We start from the raw sequence: 18,264 nt of genomic DNA, 5'->3' as shown, positions 1-18,264 counted from the left end.
GACACGACGCGGCGAACTCTCTCGACGCGATGATTCCGTCGCGGTCGACGCGTCGCCCTTTACGAGCTGGATTGCCTTTTTGCCGTCTGTGTTTTGCTTTCGATGGCGTAAACGGCGCGCGAGGGTGGCATTTGTCCCAGACTCGCTGCCAGAGATTCATCCGCGAATATAATCCAGAGCAGCGTCCCGGGACACACCGCGCGCGAGATTGACATCGACACGCAGCAGCTCAAGGCTGCGCGCGTTTCTCTTTCGGATAAAAAAAGAAATAGAAAAAAAAAAAAAAAAACACGCACTTTCAAGTTTATCGAACGAAGCCGCCCGTGGGTGTCTGGCGGCACCGCGTAAAAATACGTGAGAACGATAAATTTGGTTTAAGGACGTTGTTGTTCAACAAATAAGGAGAGACACGGACGTTTTTTTTTCCCCGTTAATTCTTCGATATATAAATCAAAGACGCGCGTTCCCCTCCTTCATTATTAATGTATAAATAGCGCGATAACTTTTTAAAAATGATTTACGATCTACTTGTAAATTCGGTGATTTCGGGCTATTATGTGTCTATTTTATAGCCGCCGGGGCTCTCCGACAAACGTGTCGGGTCGCTCTGCGGGCGGTGTGGGTCCCACTTCGCTTCCTTCGATGCGGATCTACGCGCGTTTACACACGCCTCCTCCTCCTCGCCAAATCGTCGCCGCGCGTCCGACGCGTTGATCTAACAAGCGCGGCGCGGATTATGGAACGGACGCGATTGCGTTAATACGCACGGGGATCACGTAGGACAAGCGTCGTCGTTAATACTTAAAGGGATACGGCGCGTAAGCCGTAGGTCACGCGGAGGTGCGCTTCCTGTTTTAACGTCGCGCTCGCTGTTCCGTGTACTAACGAGTGTCGTCGTGTAAACCAGGAACCGCGCGTCGATCGCACATCCACGTTCGGATGGTGTACAACATGTAGCAGTACAATCGATACGTCGTTGTTCACGTTTGCGGAAGTATCGGATAATGACAAACCACAGGGTGGGTTCTAATTTGCGAGGTTTCGACTTGCAAGCCGCCAAAACTAACGTCGGCGCGTTGCAAAATTGTTGCAAAATGTTTAATCAATTTTTTCGCGACACACACGCGTTTAGAGAAAACAAATAAAAATGATCGAATATATAATTTCACGTGTTTCGAACGCGATCCGATCTCCGCTCGAAAATCCATCCTCGAAACAATCCCCTTAAAATAACACGACCGATGAAAGACAGACCCGTCGTCGTCCAGTTTCTCCGTTAGGAGGATTCCGTTACTTCAAACGCGCCTTGTTTTGAAACCGCGAGTGATGCGCGGCGAAATGTTTCAAAGTATTCTCTCCCTTTCTCTCTGCTTCGTTTCTCCTTTCACCTCTGTTTCCTCTTCTCCATCCCGCGTATATGTACGAATAGCGGGATTCGTCGGGGCTATTTCTGAGACCGGTGCGTGCGCGATGGATGCGGCAGAATTACGCGTGTCCTCGGGTAAGCCGCGGAAAGGTGACAGGTGCCGAGTGCTTCTATAAATTGCGATCTTGAAAGAAAGAACGGGGAGGGGAAAAGCAGAAAGAGATCGGGGGAGGTAGAAAGAGAGAAAGAAGAGGGAGAAACCCGCGAAATAATCCCTCTCGACTGCTATCTTTAGTCGATTTGCGTGCCCTAAACTGTTCTCTCCCTTCGAAACGCGCGTGCAATTGTGTAAGACGCTTTTGTATATCAGCAAATATTTGATATTTGTAAACTTTTGAATAAAAAAAAAAAAAACGAAACTTCGCAAAAGTTTTTCGCAAAAGTGATTGAATGTTTCAATAAAATAATATCGAAGTCTCAAATATATATGTACATGTGTACATCAATGAAAATTATTAATCGAAGCATTAATTATCTATTATTATTAAAGGTGGAAAATATTAAAGGAATTATTAATTAAGCCACAGACATAATTAGACGAGACATAAAAAAATTTTCCCTCGACAAAACAAAGCGAATTTTGCGCGACCGCGGAAGTAAATCGATACTCTTTTCGGGAGGTTAAGGTTTCTGGAATACACCTCAATGAATTTTCGTTGGCACCAGGTTGGAATCGCGCAAGTATATCGATTATGAATGAGTTTCCAGGTCCATTCAGATTGAACATGACCCAGCGTCCCAGAGAGAAGCCTTGGTCCATCCTCGGCTCGTCTAGAAGTCCGGTCACTTTCATTCTGCCCGTTCGTCAAGCCGCTGTTACGACCCTACGCAATTTCGCGATTGGCAAAAAAAAAAAAACGGAAGACGCGACGTTAATCGATCGAGAAACGCCCGAAGTAGTCTGTACTAAGTGTCAAACTCTACGACGCGTGTGCGCAAAATAAAAAACGAGCTTATCTACCCGCGTGTGATATTTTCTCAAATTTTTTATTCCTTCTTTTTCACATGCATCCGCAGTGTTTTGATTCGATGTCAACGATTTCGACGATTTAACGTATCTACCCGTTTGTTTCGTTAGATTTCAATTTTTTTAAACGAAAGAACAATCGATTTTCAAAGAAATAAAAACGAAGTGAGAAACGGATTCGCGAACGTTGAAGATGTTGCGAGCGAGAAAACGGTTCTCGATCGCGAGGTCTCGATCGCGACTTAAGAGAAACACTATTTGCTCTAGTTGTTTCTGCCAGAAGAGGTGCACACGAAGATTAACATCGCACGCTGCGGATATCCAACCGTGCGTAGAGAGTCCACCGCTGATGTGGACCTCTCCGCGCGCTCGGTTCTTTCCCTTCGCTTCTCCGCTTCGTATACATACACACGCACGCACACACGTTCGTTCGCGCGGCGGCGAGCCCTCGCGGCGGTTCTGACGACGGTAACTATTTCCAGACGCGTTTAATTAATCTTGAACCAAAAACGTCGAGTGGGAAAATGGCGGACGAACGGTCGGTTAGGCTCGGGCACCGGCCACCTGGCAGAAATAGCCAGCCATGGAAACGGCTCCACCGACTTGACGGTTTTCTCCGAGCACGCGAGAGAAAGAGAGAGAGAAAGAGAGAGACGCAATTATAGAAAGAGGAGAAGTAGGAGAGAGAGGGAAGTAACGGAAAAATAACCGAGGTAGACTTGGCACCTGCCTGACCGCTGTCTCGTCACCGACGACGTTTTCGAGACTTCTTCTTCGAGACGCGAGCGTGTCGCCAAAATTCAATCGCCGATTTTCCGACGATCGATCTATTATCTGCTTGATACGCATTTTCCGCATTGTCTCAAAATTCTCGTATTGTCCAAGCAATTCCCGAACAATATTCGAGAAACATATCTTAGTGTAGTCTCTCTTATTCTTATCTCGCATGAAATTTGTCAGATGTATGTAAATAATAAGGATATTAATTGACGTCAGATATTGATCGATATCGTTTTCGTCGATGATCGCGATGATAAAGAGATAAAAAAAAAATACATACATTGAAATTCAATCAATCAATTCTGCCAGAGGCCGCACCGCACACAAGATGCGCGAGGACACGTTTTCCGGTACCGTGAGATGTTTTGGCGAGATATTAGTGAAACGCACGAGAGAGATCTCGTCCACCTTAATTCGCCAGGTCAACGGATATCCGTACACGCAGGTTCCGAAAAGTGGCCGAGAAAGAGAGACAGAGAGAGAGAAAGAGAGCCGTCGCTAATAATAACTCGCCGATCTACGTGTCTCGCGTGTGTCCAGAGGCCGGATTTATATTTCGCGGTGCCGGAAACCGATTCCGAAATATCCCGCGCGAGAGACCGCGGAAGTATTAAAAGAATAATCCGGTGGGTCCACTCGCGCGCGAATAACCGCGCGCGCGCGCGCGGGATAGAGCATCGAAATCTCCGCCCACGAGATACGTGTCCCGTGCCAAAAACACACGGGATCGGTTTCGTCGTCGTTTGGACAACTCTCTGCTCGTATATATTTCCCGTGGGGAAATATATCGCGATCGGATACGCGCATTTCCGGTGCGAGAGGGGAAATGTTTTCTCCACGAGACGAGCTTCGTAAAAGAGAAACCGATGAGAGTTTTGGATTTTATTAATAAATCCTTCACTCACACGTATGTATATCTTGCATCGATCATCAAGCGTTAAATTGATTTTCATTCAATTTTCGATTTAATTGCCGTTCGTTTCGTACGCACAGTGTAGCGCGCGGCAATTAAAGCGAGGATAGTTAATATCGCCGTGATATCACAACTTCGCTGCTGAACTACTTCTCGTCAGTAGAAACGAAGAACGAATGAATCCGCAACTTCTATCGTGATTTGACGCCGCCGCTCCCATTCGTAATTAGTAACCCTAATTTCCTGTCGAAACGCGTAAGATAACGAGCGCTGACCAACGTTCCCTTCGCGCCTCTCTCGCGAGATTTTATCGCAAAACAAATCATGCCGATTTGCTACATCGTTGCATGCGAGTGCTTCAAATTGCCTTTGGATTTCTTATTAGAAGCACTTCGTCGTAACCGTCTGCTAAACTATCGCGCGAGCATCGCCAACAACAAAAAAAAAAAAACTAATTAATGCATACGAAAAATGAGGATACGGCGTGTCCGTGAACATTTAATCTCGCGTGTGAGTGACGTGCGTCCAAGATAAGTCGCTTCGGTGCGGCTTACAGTGTGAGACGATAGGAATAGAATGATAAGAATTGCGAGCGCGCCCGAGACTTTCCAGGGGTAACTAACCGGTACTCAAGTTCATTTTCGATGGAACCGACCGTCATGAAATCTCATCATCATGAGTAGAACCGTCGTCATTGTATATGTTTCACGTATTTAATTGCGCTGATTACAGTGGCCGCTTACAAACTTGCAAAGAAGAGAGAGAGAGAGAGATACATCAGTCTCTGTATCACGCGCTGTATCGCTGAGAAAAAAGTAGTTTCACTTGATAAAGACATAATTTGCCCGTGGAACTATTTCCCCTTCCGCGTCACATACTTGATTTAATTGACAGAAACGCCAGAAGTTTTTGTAAACGAAGCAGAGATTTAATCGGATATTAATTATTCTAGAAAAAAAAAAAAAAAAAACATGTGTATAATGTTCCATCAACTACTGTCTAAGGCGTATCGAAGGCTATTAAAATATGCTAAACTTATGTAAAAATTTGTATACCGGTTCTAATGGTATTAATCGATCGATCAAGAAGCGATCGAGTTCGTTATGTAACTTCACATCGTGACAAAAAAACGTAAACGCGCGCATCTGCCGATCACGGCGGATTGCTAAAAAAAAAAAAAAACAAACCGCGTTTTCCAAGAAAAATTTTCAATTTCATCCGAAAGCGCGTGTGCCAAGATGCGCGCAAGATCTCTTCAATGTCATACGTGGAGAATGCAGAATCTCAAAATGACGTTAGACGTGCGAGCGACGTAGGTTAGTGTCGCATTTTTTTCTTTAGGAAATTTATTTTCTTTCCAGAAAATTAGGTTAATGATGGATTAAATTAATTAGTGTATTTAAATTTGATCGAAACATTACGAGGAAAAACGATAATATTTGCAATATGTTACGTTTGTTATTTTTGCTAGTAGCGAACGAGGATGCTAATACCGTAGTAAATACAAGATTGAAAACTTCGACGGATGAACAAGCCCAACCGTCTATTTTGGACGATGCGATATCTAAATTTAATCCGGAAGCGGATAAAGATAAAGAATGTTCCGACACAAAATTACAGGACAAAAATGACGAAGATGACAAGAATGGTGAGTAATCTTCTGACAAACTTTCGCTCACGCACATTTTGTGCACAATATAACAATATCGATGTTGCAATCTATTAAAATCTGATATACCAAAAGGAGCAAAATGATTTCAGATACGTCCGTTGGTTCGAGCGATATTTGCAGAATCTGTCACATGAGCGAAAACGCTCTGATAGCGGAGAACAATTCATCGTGCGACTTGCAAAGTCGCGCGTCGTCAAACCTCGTGCATCTCGGTCCCTTAATTTCGGCTTGCAAGTGAGTTCTTTCTTTTCTCAAACTCTCGTGAGAGAGAAAAACAAACGTACACTATAATTCGCGGAATTATTGTGCGAACAAAAATCGCGGACTTCAAATCAAGGAGGAAAACTCACTCTCTCTCTTGAGAGAGAGAGAGAGATAAATAATGTCTTTTCTTGCGACTTAATTGCGCGACACAGGTGCCGTGGCACCGTAGGTCTGGTGCACACCGAGTGTCTCGAGAGATGGTTAACCGAGTCCGGACGTGTGAGATGCGAGCTTTGCGGTTTCCGATACGCGACCAAGAGGGTACGGCGTTACAATCTCTTTCGAAGCGTTTTAATATGGATACAGGCCGTAATGGCCAGTCGACAGGTGAGACAGATCGCGTTTTTTTTTGTTTTTCGCGCTTTTATTCCGTCTGAAACAACCTCAAGCCTTAAAGCCTGTTTAGATGATACGATTTTATGTAAAAGAAATACGGCGTGTTTTCAAAGATAAGCTTGAGAAGAATATCATAAAGCAATAAAAACAAAAACATTAAATGAACACAAATACGTACATAAATAATCGATATTATCACACATTCATTATTAAATAAAAATAATAAAACGTCATAGTTAATTAAAACGTCACAGTTGTTAAATTAAAATTATGTTGCACAATTGATATATCAGATATCAGATATATATTATATATATTTGTTTTTTTATGGCACACCTTATCATGGGGCTCGAACACCTTTTTCTTTTAATTAGATTTTTAATTACCATTAATTCGCGCTGTTTTAATACGCTTGTTTTCTTGTTGAGAAGATGTTGCTCGACGTCGGATATCTGGCGATGACCACACCCGTGGCCGCGTTTTCCTGCTACGTGTGCGCCCTGGCCTTGAAAATTATGCTGCAAAACGGCTTTTACGAGATACCCTGGATGATAGTTGCTATATTGCCAACCTGCTTATTGACGCTGATAGCTTATTGGCGCTGGATAATTACGTTAGGGAGGTACGTACGTCATTAAGTTTAAATCAGCTCGCGCTCGTGCGCTACGTCCGTGTGAGCTACCGTCGTGTGCGTAAAAAACGCAGGCCGTTAATGGCAAATGAGTTAATTAAGATATTACGAAGTGCGATTATGTAATTATAAAAATTCAGAGAATCGCAAGACTTGTGTGTGCGGGCAGTCGCGTCCGCGCGGTTAATGGACAGCTGTTGGAAAAATGGTTAAGGGGATATTCCGTGTGTACAACCGTGGGTATAATCGCGAGACGAACGGAAACATTAACGTAAATAATCGTAATTAAATGCAAATGGAAAAATTGGCGCGTCTCCTCGTATTACAGATTGCACGGTAATCGATGGCGACGCTATTGGAGAAACAATTTTGTGATACGCCTGATTCCCGATAACGAGGATAACACGGTCGAGCTGCGCCGGTGGAGCGATCGCTTCAACACGCAGGACGATTTCGAGCAATGGAGAATCGAGGAGATCGAGGAGTTCGTGTGATTTCGCGTTTCAATTGCGGATCTACGCGCGACCAGGGAACGTAGTTTGCAATTCGCGCGAAGACCGTTTTCTATCTTGATTCGCGCGTCTCTCCCCGGATTCGGAATCTTTATAAAACCGCGTAAATATTTAATTGTTTCAATTGGCACTGAACACTTCAATTAATGCTCATTGACGCGTGACGAAGACGATTAAGAGTTAAATTTGCTTCGCGGAGGTAAATTAAAGTGGCGCGGATTGCGCTCAGTCCTGTGTGTATTAGAAAAATTTGCTGCTGTTATTGAAAATATATAATAAAACAAAAATATATAAAGATTTATAGAAAATACAGATTTTACTACAGATTTTACTGCAGTGAATAATTTAAAATATTTAGTGCGACTGTATAAATAAATTTTACGATGTCCATCATTTAAACTTGTACTTTTTACTTCTTTCTACGATTTTCTAATGTTTAATATAATAAATATAAATAAATTTAAGATTATACAAACGTCTCGATGTGTTTTTATTACATTATTATTGAATCTATTCTGTTTTTATTTTTATTTATTTTAACAAGCATCTCTAAATTAAAATCATGATGCCGATAATACTAAAAATAATTTTTGCACGCAATTATTTAAAGAGTAGCGCGAATAGCTGTTCAAAAATTTGTTAAGAAAAATCTTCGAATTAAGATTCCACATTGTGCTTGCAATAATCACAAATCCGTTTTCGCAAACCTACAATATGTGTGTCAGAAAGAAAGATATTTTTATAACACGCGAATGCGGGACGAAAGCAAATGTAGAAAAACAGGACGGTACAAGTCGTTACAAACCTGATCCCCTCGAGTGACCGCCGTGTGCTACAGAATCCCGTTGAATTTCACTTTCGTTTTATCGCGAAAGTTTGATCGCCCGCACGTGGCTCGTATTATTTATGCACGTGTTTTTCGCACGGCAAAACAAAAATAAATATTTAAATTCATTAATAGACACGTTCTCGCCGCTACTCGGCATGTCGCAAGATCCTCGAAACAAAACTTCTGAGTCATATATCGAGATTGTCGCAGTGTGATAACGTCATTTACGAGTCCTTGTTACAGAGATGTGAGATACGCGTACGTAAAAAACAAAAAAAAAGTATTGACATGTGTTACTTTCGATAATCGACAAGAGTAAGAAATTTAAGACGCGTTTACTAAAAGGCCGCGTTAATCTTGTTTTCGTAAGAGATAAAAATAAAACACCGCGTAAGTTTTAAAAATAAATAAAAAATATAAAAACATTATTTAAATTTTAATGACACATCGGAAAAGATTCCGATGTGTCATTAAAATCGGCAATCTTTTCATGTTCGCGGTAATGAAGCGGAGTAATTTCGTTAAAAATCCTTCGAAAGAACAAAAAACGACCGGAATATCAATTACGTGTCTCAAGTACCGGATTCTCTTTTTCTCATGAAACATACTCAGATACGCTCGATGAATATATTACATTCCGCGGTACAAATGAATGTACGACGATGTTCGACATTTATCGTAAGAAAAGTCTTCTCGCCGTAATAACGATTGACATCGATACAAAATCTGATTAAAGATTTCGGATTTTTTTCAACATTTAAATCGTCGGCGGTCTCTTCGGATTTTTGTTCTTTTCGCTTGAATTCATCCGGTAACGAGCCGCCGACTCTTTTCCGTTCGTCGTTATAAACCGAACGATTTAATTAAGCGACCGACCGATAATCTCGGCACATCCGCTTCTTTCATTCCGCAAAAACATATTCCGTCGCTGTGTGTGAAAGTATTTTTTTTTTTTTCATTAAAAATCGAATTCTCGATTAACGTACACGGTAGTCTCGTAAATCGATTACCATTTATCGATGATGACTTAGTAATACGGCCGATAATAGGGTGTCTATCGTAACGAGACGATTTTATTAAAGCGATCCCGTACTCGAATCGATAACTTTAGTCCTGTGAAAACCGAGGAAAATTGATAAAAGAGCCGCAACGTTAATTTTGGCGTGATCAATCTCGCATCCGATAATGAGAACCTCTGCCCACGACGAATCCCTACGACGATCTGCCTGCATGTAGTTTACATTTTAATGCGCGATAATGACCGGCATCGTCGTCCGGCGTGCGTCGTCGTTGATTCATGACAGAATAATTATGCTCGTTCGAGTTTAGCGCGTCTTTCGCGCCGAGTTCACGAAAGTGTTCTCGAGCACAGAAAGTTCGCGCTAATTTCCACCGACGTAAATTAACGAGAATTACAAGTAAATTTCCTCAGCCGTGATTTATCGCAATTTGAAAAGAAAAGAAAAAAAAAAAATCTCTACGCAAGATTTCAATCTACGTGCGGTTTATTCGCTCGTTTTTCTTTGTTGCTGAAATCGTTGGAACTCGTGTCTGCTTAACGCGTCGAGGAAGAAATGAATCTTTTATGCGGCATCCCCGCGGATACATCCGGTTTCTTCCAGATTCTATGGGGCGATGCGCGGAACCCCTTGCGCTCCTAGACTCGGAAATAAAAAAAAATAAAAAACACAAGAAGAAACGAAAAGGACACCGACAAGGCAACACGTCGCTCGGTGAATCCTTACTCGCGACAAAAAATCATATTTATGCGGCGGATATTTGTCTCGTTGACAGACTTCTCTCCCACTGGTGGATTTACTGCGGACCTTGCGGGTCTTAACTTTTCGATCCGCGCGTGGAACAGACACAGGCGGGAACTTTTTTTCAAATAATTAATCATAAAAGAATCCCCATCACCTGTGTCATAAATTATCGAAGAATCGTGTCTTAAAATTGCCTGTTTAAAAAAACAAAAAAAGTTTCCTATATAAAAAAGGAGCCGAATATATCGCAATTATTGTTGCCTCTTTTCCGCGTTGCCGATTGATTGGTTGGTTGATCGAGTCGAATCGAATCGGTAAGATCGAGAGAGTAAATAATGGAAAGCGATTTTGAGACAGTTCGTCGTATATGTAGATAAAATTAAAAACGTAACTAAAGTCACGTGACAGGAAAGAGTAGAAAAACAACACGTGAAAATAACGTGACTGTAATTTATGTTATATATAACATTAAATAATACATATTATACATATAATTTATTATATATTTATAATATTATACTTTATATTGTATTATATGTATTATATACATACTACAGTAATGTCACTGACCTCGGCCGCGCGGCCTTGGCGGGGTCACTGACCTCGGCCGTGCGGCCTTGAGGGGGCATTGACCTCGGCCGCGCGGCCTTGACGGGGCACTGACCTCGGCCGCGCGGCCTTAGTGGGGGGAAGGGGATCACTGACCTCGGTCGCGCGACTGCGGCGGTGTCAATGACCTCGGTCGCGTGACTGCGGCGGGGTCAATGACCTCGGTCGCGTGATTACGGTATATATATATATATATATACATATATGCGTATGTGTGTGTATTATATATAGATATAGAATATTACATATAATATATATAATATTCTCTTTTTTACCCTTTTCCTTGTTACGTGACTTTAGTCACGTATTGTTTGTGTCGATATATTTCACATATAACGAATATATCGGAAAAATGTCCGATAACACACGTGTTTCGTCAATGATCGTTAACATGGTCTAACGATTTAACAGACACGCGCCAATAAACGCGCCTAGCCCTTCTTGAATCGCATTCTTTCGCGCGCATCCCCTTCGTCGATTTTATAATTAGATTTTATAATTAGATTCTAACAGAAAACGCGCGCGCGGTCTTCGTCGGAAGCGTTGTTAACATAATTACGGGAGATGTGCAATGTATGTTGGAAGTGTGCCGCGCGCCGCCGCGCCGACTCGACTTTGCAATATCATGCGAGAGCGCATTTATTCGAGCACGTGAGAGCATCATTAATGCGCGAGATCGGTTTATTTACGCTTCAGTAACTGCGATTAGCGTGTTTTGCGCTTCTGTGATTTTATCCGGGCTTTATTGGCTCGGGACGGTAACTCGAAGGACGAGAAACTCCCCGACGGTCGTTTCTCCGACCTGTTTCTCTCGTACACGATTAATGATTGCAATTCTGTAATGAACTGACTAATTAATTCGGTTAATATCGCTACTCTTTTATCACCTTTTATATGTTGCTCGTATATTTGTCGTTGAAAATTTCAAGAGTCTTATTTTATCGAGAGTTCGATGATGCGCACGTAAAAAGTTCAAGTTTTAATCAATTATTTACCTATAATTGTAGATATTTGTAAACACGAATCAAGCATCAGTTTATCTGAAAAATCTTTATAGGTGTACATGTGTAACCCGTGTCTTTATCTATTTCGGATAGATACGATGACAAAGTACATATTTTACAGCGGTCGGTACAAACAGTTCGAATCTACGAGTTTGATCGCGGCAAAAGAAGAGAAAAGTCTCGATAAGAGATAAAATTGGACACGGAATCGTTCCACTACGAGATAACAACGATATAAGTTAACCGCGTGTGAACATAGACGATGGAGTCGCGCCAAGAAATACACCTTGAGATGCGCATATTATACGCGCGCGTACGTACAAATGAAAACACCGACAATCTCCGAAAGTTTCTTCTTCACGCGCGATCGCAACTTGCTTCAAAGAAGAATCACAATATTCGAACAGACTGAGAAGAGGAAAAAAAAACACGTGACTAAAGTCACGCGACTTTACTGTACGCGACGAGAAAGAATTTGAACGACGCGCTTCGTTTTGTTCATTGAAACACCGCTCTCTAATTTGGTTTATAACGGTTTGAGAAACCGTTCTAAACTTACAGCTACTTTCGCGGATGCGCGTAAAAATAAGCGGCGCGCATAAACAACAACGCGAGCGAGAAGAATCGTCGTCGTCGTCGTCGTCGTCGTCGTTCGAATGTTTTCTGATTTCGTTGCTCGCTCTCGCGAGCAACGCTTTTTGCTCGCGAAATTCTTCTTTTGCGGACGACTTCCCGGATTTCCTAGCAATTAGCGTTATAATAACGTCAAGGAAACGCGATTTTACGAGCGCGGGCCGCGCGCGGCCACTTTTGCAACTACTGGTCGACGAATCGTCCGACGTTGTTTTATTGTTTCCAACTCGGGCGAGACGTAAAAGTAGCCGCGCGCGGTTTAATATCGGTTCCTGTTCGCGGAACAGCGATCACGACAGCGCGACGGAATGTATCTCGCACACGCTTTGAATTCCGTGCTTGAAATAATATCGAAAAATTGATTTTTAATCTTCAAAGTTGCTAATTCTGGAACTTGGCAAAAATGAATAGAACACACAACCTCAAAGCGCGTTCTTTTTTATCTGTCATCTCTGTTCAGGAGATCGTCTCGTCACGCTCGTCCGTATTCGTGACTTTGTCGGATTTTTTTTTTCACAGAACACACGGATGCGGAAACGCGGTCACGTTTTCGTTCGGAAGCTCGTGTAGGTGTGTCGCGTCTCTCTGCGAAGAGATAAAAAAAAAAAAAAAAAGATGGGAAGGCGATATCCTTCGGCAACACCCCGGAAACGCGCGCGGCGGACGAGCACGTCGAATCGGCTCGCGGAACACGCCACGGATCTCCCGTTCGCGTCTAGAATAGATATCCGTTTATATTTCGACGTTGTGTGTAAATTGAGCAACGGAGCGCTGTTGTCTTGATCTTGATAAAGCGAATACTCTTTGATAAACGATCGCGTTAATTATTGTTAAACGCGTTTTTTTAAAACGCGGAATAAAATTTCGCAAAGTGTAAACCTCTGAAATGAGATACATATTAAAAACTTCAATAAGAGAGAACCCTCGACGCGCGTCGATGACGTTTTGTTGATATCTTGTTTGTTAATTAAATTCATCGAGTTCGAGATTTTCTGCGTAAACGCGTAAAAAAAAAAAAGAAAATTTTTTTTAAACTCGTCCAAGAGGAGCGAAAACCGAGCGGCTACGCTGACTGGCCTCGATCGCACGCGCGATGATCCTCGAGATTATCCAGGAACGACTTATCGCGCACATACATATGCTTGCATGCGTGGTGTACGCGCACGTGCTCTCTCTCTCTCTATGTTATTATATTTTGTCGTGCCAGATGCCGGGACCCGGCTCTTGCTACTGGTTACTTCTGGTTTCGTACTCTAGCGGCGCGCGATGTATTTTTGGTGCTTGCGCGCGTTGCTGTATTTCGTTCCTCGTGCGAGAAAAAAAAAGAAGGGTTGAGAGAAAAAGCGGGGAGGAGGTTGAGAATTTGTAAGCGCGCGCGCTGTGCAAGCGGCGTGCCACGAATACGCAAAAACCGGAGCTCTGCATTTTACGAAGGTTGCGTGTTAACGAGCGTCGTTATCGTTTTGACGATAAATATCGCTGCTAGAAAACATATCGGATGATCGTACACTTTTTATACATCGATGTTGTATGTAAGAAAAAAACAACTGCTGCATTTTTAATCGCAATAATTTCAGGATCTTCCTCTCTCAGTGCGTTAGTACATAGAAAAATTATAAATTTATATAAAAATTAGTGTAATTTTTTTGGCGGATACACTAACGAGACAAAAAATTGTATAAGTAATCTTCAATGATTGCTTTTGTAATTACAATATACGTTTTGTTTTTGCGTCGCCGCGATATGCATTTTACGCAAATGATCGCGTCACTTGCCAACGTGGGAGAAATTTGATAAGTAATCCGCGAGAGAGACCCACTGAGAGAGGTTTCGATAACGGTGTATATAACACATTGTAATGCACGCGGGGCACTTTGCGAGTCCTATTGATCTCTTTTCTAATTGAAGGTCGACCACTCGATCGGAGTCCTCCGGAGACTTCAGCCGCGTGACAGCGCGTTTACGTCGTAGCACGCGCGAAACAGTGACCACGTGTACGCCGCCGACAGGCGAATGTAAACGCGAGATGTGTAAACGAGAATCGTTTTCCAGACCGGAAAAAGACCTCCGGGCGCGCGACACGAGGCCGATCGGCGCACAAAACAAATGTGCGCGGCAACACAAATAAAACGTAATGCGCAATCGTTGCACCATACTATGCAATCGTTCGACTCTCCGCGATGTCTCGGAGTGAAACGCCTGTTCGATTTGAGGAAACAGAAAATTATTAATCGCAAATTATTAGAATATAAAATTTTAACAAAAACTCTTAATTTGAAATATTGCGCAATAAAAAAATAATGAGCAATAATCAAACGTTGAATATCACTGCGTAACAATACGTCTTCGAATTTTCAACGCTTCGCGCTATCGCGACCGATTTCCGACGAGTGCCTCTTTCGTCAAACAAGTCGAAGTGTCGATAGAGGGGAACGGACAAAAATAAAAAAAAAAAATAAAAAAGAAACTGTGAAGGCCTCTGCAGATTTACTGGAGCGACGATCACAACTGATTTCCACGAGATACGTACCCGCATCTCTCCTAACCCTCTTATGGTATTTATTTATCTCGAGTGCGCGCGGGCCTCATCGTTCAATTTGCGCGAATATCTGCTCGGAACGTGTGTAGGTCGAGCACGAAACCGTTTTCGCTCGTTGATGCGATATATAGTTGCACACGACGTGTGTGTGTGTGTGTGTGGAAGAAAATATATTACAGATACGTACGTACATCACATCCAATCTCAACCTCTTTTCGAAATTGCTCTCAAAGACCGCGGGGAAATGAAATTTTATGTCATCGACAAACACGACGTCGCGCTCGAAACGATCGAATCGCGCGCGAGACGTGTGCAATTACGCGTCATCGTCGAGACGAGGATAATTATCAATTTTACGCCGTTATCGGCGCCGCTCATCGATTAATTCGCGCGTTAATAGACATATTATATTATAATTGTTAACCGCAGAGTCCACGTAATTTTCCGATAAATAATTATTTTAATTTTCCGATAATAATTAATTTTTTTTTCCCTCGGTAATTCGATGTAATATTCCTAAGCCTAGGGAATATAATCGTGAGAACGCGAAGCGCGTTGCGAAAAGATCGGAGATAAGTAATAATCAATCGTTCGATTATTGAAATATCACGCGATGCAAATTATTGAAATATCGCGCGCGAAATTGCAATACTAATAATCGCGATTCCATCGCGCGCACACATGAGATCTCACTCGCGAGCCGAGCGTGTTCGAGAGGATTGTGCGCGATGCGTACGCCGCGCCGAGCATTATTCCATTCCACGAGTAATGCGATCAAGTCGCGCGCGCGTTCGGGACCGCGCCGATTGCCAATTGTTTCTCCTTTTCAGGAAACGCTCGTGTGTATCTATCTAGTTTGAGCCGGGGGGGTCAAGGGTCGTCGACCTCGTAACGCTCAGAAAAGTACGCGGGGGTTATACATACATACATACGTGTCGCTGGTCAGCGACGGTCATTATGTTAACTGGCAATCACGGTAATGCTGTCATCAGCGTCCGTACTAACGGCAATAACTATAATGCAGCCATTGTGGGCACTCCCGCGTAATCCGGGCATTATACTTGGGAGTTTTCATTGACCACTACCGGGTGCGCGGATTCGAACGGGGAATTGATCGAGAAAAAATCGAAAAAAAAAAAAAAATTGCCGATCACGCGCCACGATAATGTGTCCGTTCGATCTAAATCGATCCAAATCGAATAACCATTCGATCGAACTACGAATCTGCATAATTGACGACGTCAAATGAAATAGATTGGTTTGGTTTTGCATAAATTGATTTGCGTGCTTGCATAAAAATTACGAAAATCAATTCGAAAGCATAGAAGCAGGAAAAGGAGGGAGGGTAATCGATCGACTTCTCGGAAAGATCAATTTTCTAGTTTCCTCCTCTTTTCTCCGTTGTTTTATGTAAAATTAAAATTAAATTACAGCACGACCGATCGATGCGAGCTATTAAAAAAAAAAAAATGTATGCGTGCGATCGACTCACCGAACCGTGGATGTTTCACGCCTCTCGCCCGATGCACGCCACGTCCGTGATTTTCTCGTCGCGCCGTCATTATCACTCGCGATGCATCCTGCTGCGCCTCGCCATAGGCGAGCACACGTAACTGTTCTCCTCTTCTCTTCTTTGGCAAGCGCGATGGGCTGTTGGCGAGAAAAATACTGTTACTCGTTCGCCATTGGACGACCGGACATCGGCGATGGATGCACGATCGCGGCATGAAAATGCGCGATCGTGACAATGTCAATTAATTAGCCCCCGACGACACCTGTAATTAAGCCCTCGTTACACGCGAGCAGTTCGTTTTAATAGAAACTCGAGAGATTTGAATTTATTCCCGCGAATTTATTAATTGCCGAGAGAGAGAGAGAGAGAGAGAGTGGACGACATAAATATAATTAAAAAAAAAAAGTAGTACCTCGTGTATATAATTATCGTGTTGTGTTGATTGTGTCGACGTTGGGAAAATGATTATTACATCGCTCGATATGGTTCGCTTCCTCGCGCGTGTCGTTTGCGTTTTGTTCGCGCGTCATAAGCGACGGTTTTTGACGTCATTTCTCGATCGACGAAATAAATCTCGCCGTGTCCGTATTCGACGACGACGACGACGACGAAGTCGCAATTCTCGACAATTCCGCGCGAACGGATTTCGCGAAATTAGAGTCGCGAGAACGTCGTCGCTATTGTGCATTTTGATTCGCATCGCGTTTCGTCGAGAAAAAAACGAGAAATAACACAAACCAAAAAATTTTCGGACTTCCTTTGTGTAAAATAATTTCTAACTTTCAAAAAAAAAAAACCAATATACACGTCTTGCAAATATAAAAATGTAAGTACACTCGATAGTTAGCACTCCCGAGGTGCAATCGGCGAAAGAACTTTCGCGATTTGTCGAATAACTTATGCCGAACACGCGCGTACAGCAAGCAAGGTGGAAAGGCACTCCACTTCCGGCAATGGAACCGATCGCATCCGGTGGAGATGGCGCGTATATTACGTACGTACGATCGCAACGTGTTACGAATCCGCGGTGCGGACCTTTTAGAGCGCGATCGGGGGAGGGATTTTTTACGGCCGCTCGTCGAGTCGATTGAAAAAAAAAAAAAAAAACGTTTTTCCTAATTATTACCTCAAGCACGTTGACGACGTTATTGCACGACGATAATTGCGGATTTAACGACGGAAGAGGCAAGAAGTCGCGACAGATGACGGTCGGAAATAATTATCGAATAATTGCTAATTGTAAGAAAAGATTTTTCAAGACTCGTCTCGCAGTTATTATATCCTGCGGATATGGCAACGCGTCGTGGCAACGCATCGCGATTGGTCGAGATTGGTTTTGTATATTGAAGTTTCGCGCGATTATTACCCGCGAGAGTCGCGTAATCTCGCGTTTCGGTTACTCGGGAATTCGCGCGCGAGAGAATGTGTCCGAAGGTTAACGCGCGCTTATTTCCATCTCCTGAAATATACGACGAAGCGAAATCCGAAGCGGAGAAGCGCGCAGCTGCGCGAAGCGTGCTCGAATAAATAAAAGCATCCACACCGTGCGGAAGGAGATGCAAGAGAGAAGATGAAAATTCTTCCGCACGTCACTTGGAAATAAATCGCCGGCCACTTTGCGCAACCCCCCGCGCGCGTTTCCACCCCGAGATATATACCGTGTGTCAAGATATAACGACGCGTTTCGGTGGCGTAATGCGCGTGTCGTCGTGCCCCATCCTTCGACGAGAATTAATCATCGTTTAAAATGCCCCCGCGAACCGACGCGCGACTCGTTTCGCGCAGCAGCGTTCACGAAATTCGTGAACGAAATTTTGTGAGCGAGATTCCTCTCTCTCCGCTCCACTCCTCTCGGTCCTCAAATCGTTGCGGC

The 18,264-nt window shown here is 43.2% G+C and overlaps 2 protein-coding genes across 3 annotated transcripts in view; one reads left to right on the top strand and one right to left on the bottom strand.

Moving 5' to 3' along the window:
• LOC109857019 overlaps positions 1 to 16,438 on the bottom strand; it is a 49,061-nt gene extending 32,623 nt beyond the window's left edge. The window contains exon 1 of the mRNA XM_020432864.1: positions 16,371 to 16,438. The gene's annotated coding sequence lies outside the window, so the exon portion shown is untranslated. The remainder of the gene's footprint in view (positions 1 to 16,370) is intronic.
• Positions 5,216 to 7,894, top strand: LOC109857015 (E3 ubiquitin-protein ligase MARCH2-like). Of its 2 annotated transcripts, none has more exons than XM_020432856.1 (6): positions 5,216 to 5,402; positions 5,561 to 5,734; positions 5,848 to 5,992; positions 6,175 to 6,349; positions 6,790 to 6,980; positions 7,318 to 7,894. In XM_020432856.1, exons 1-6 carry the CDS (start codon positions 5,345 to 5,347, stop codon positions 7,481 to 7,483), a joined length of 909 nt encoding a protein of 302 aa, XP_020288445.1. In that variant the 5' UTR covers positions 5,216 to 5,344; the 3' UTR covers positions 7,484 to 7,894. The 2 variants fall into 2 exon arrangements, with proteins under 2 accessions (XP_020288445.1, XP_020288444.1); XM_020432855.1 differs by having other exon boundaries at positions 5,558 to 5,734.
• Positions 16,439 to 18,264: the final 1,826 nt, after the last annotated feature.

The sequence above is a fragment of the Pseudomyrmex gracilis genome, unplaced genomic scaffold (assembly GCF_002006095.1).
Source record: "Pseudomyrmex gracilis isolate BER0280 unplaced genomic scaffold, ASM200609v1 scaffold_139, whole genome shotgun sequence".
Taxonomy (NCBI): domain Eukaryota; kingdom Metazoa; phylum Arthropoda; class Insecta; order Hymenoptera; family Formicidae; genus Pseudomyrmex; species Pseudomyrmex gracilis.
This window is presented reverse-complemented; position numbering and strand designations above follow the sequence as displayed.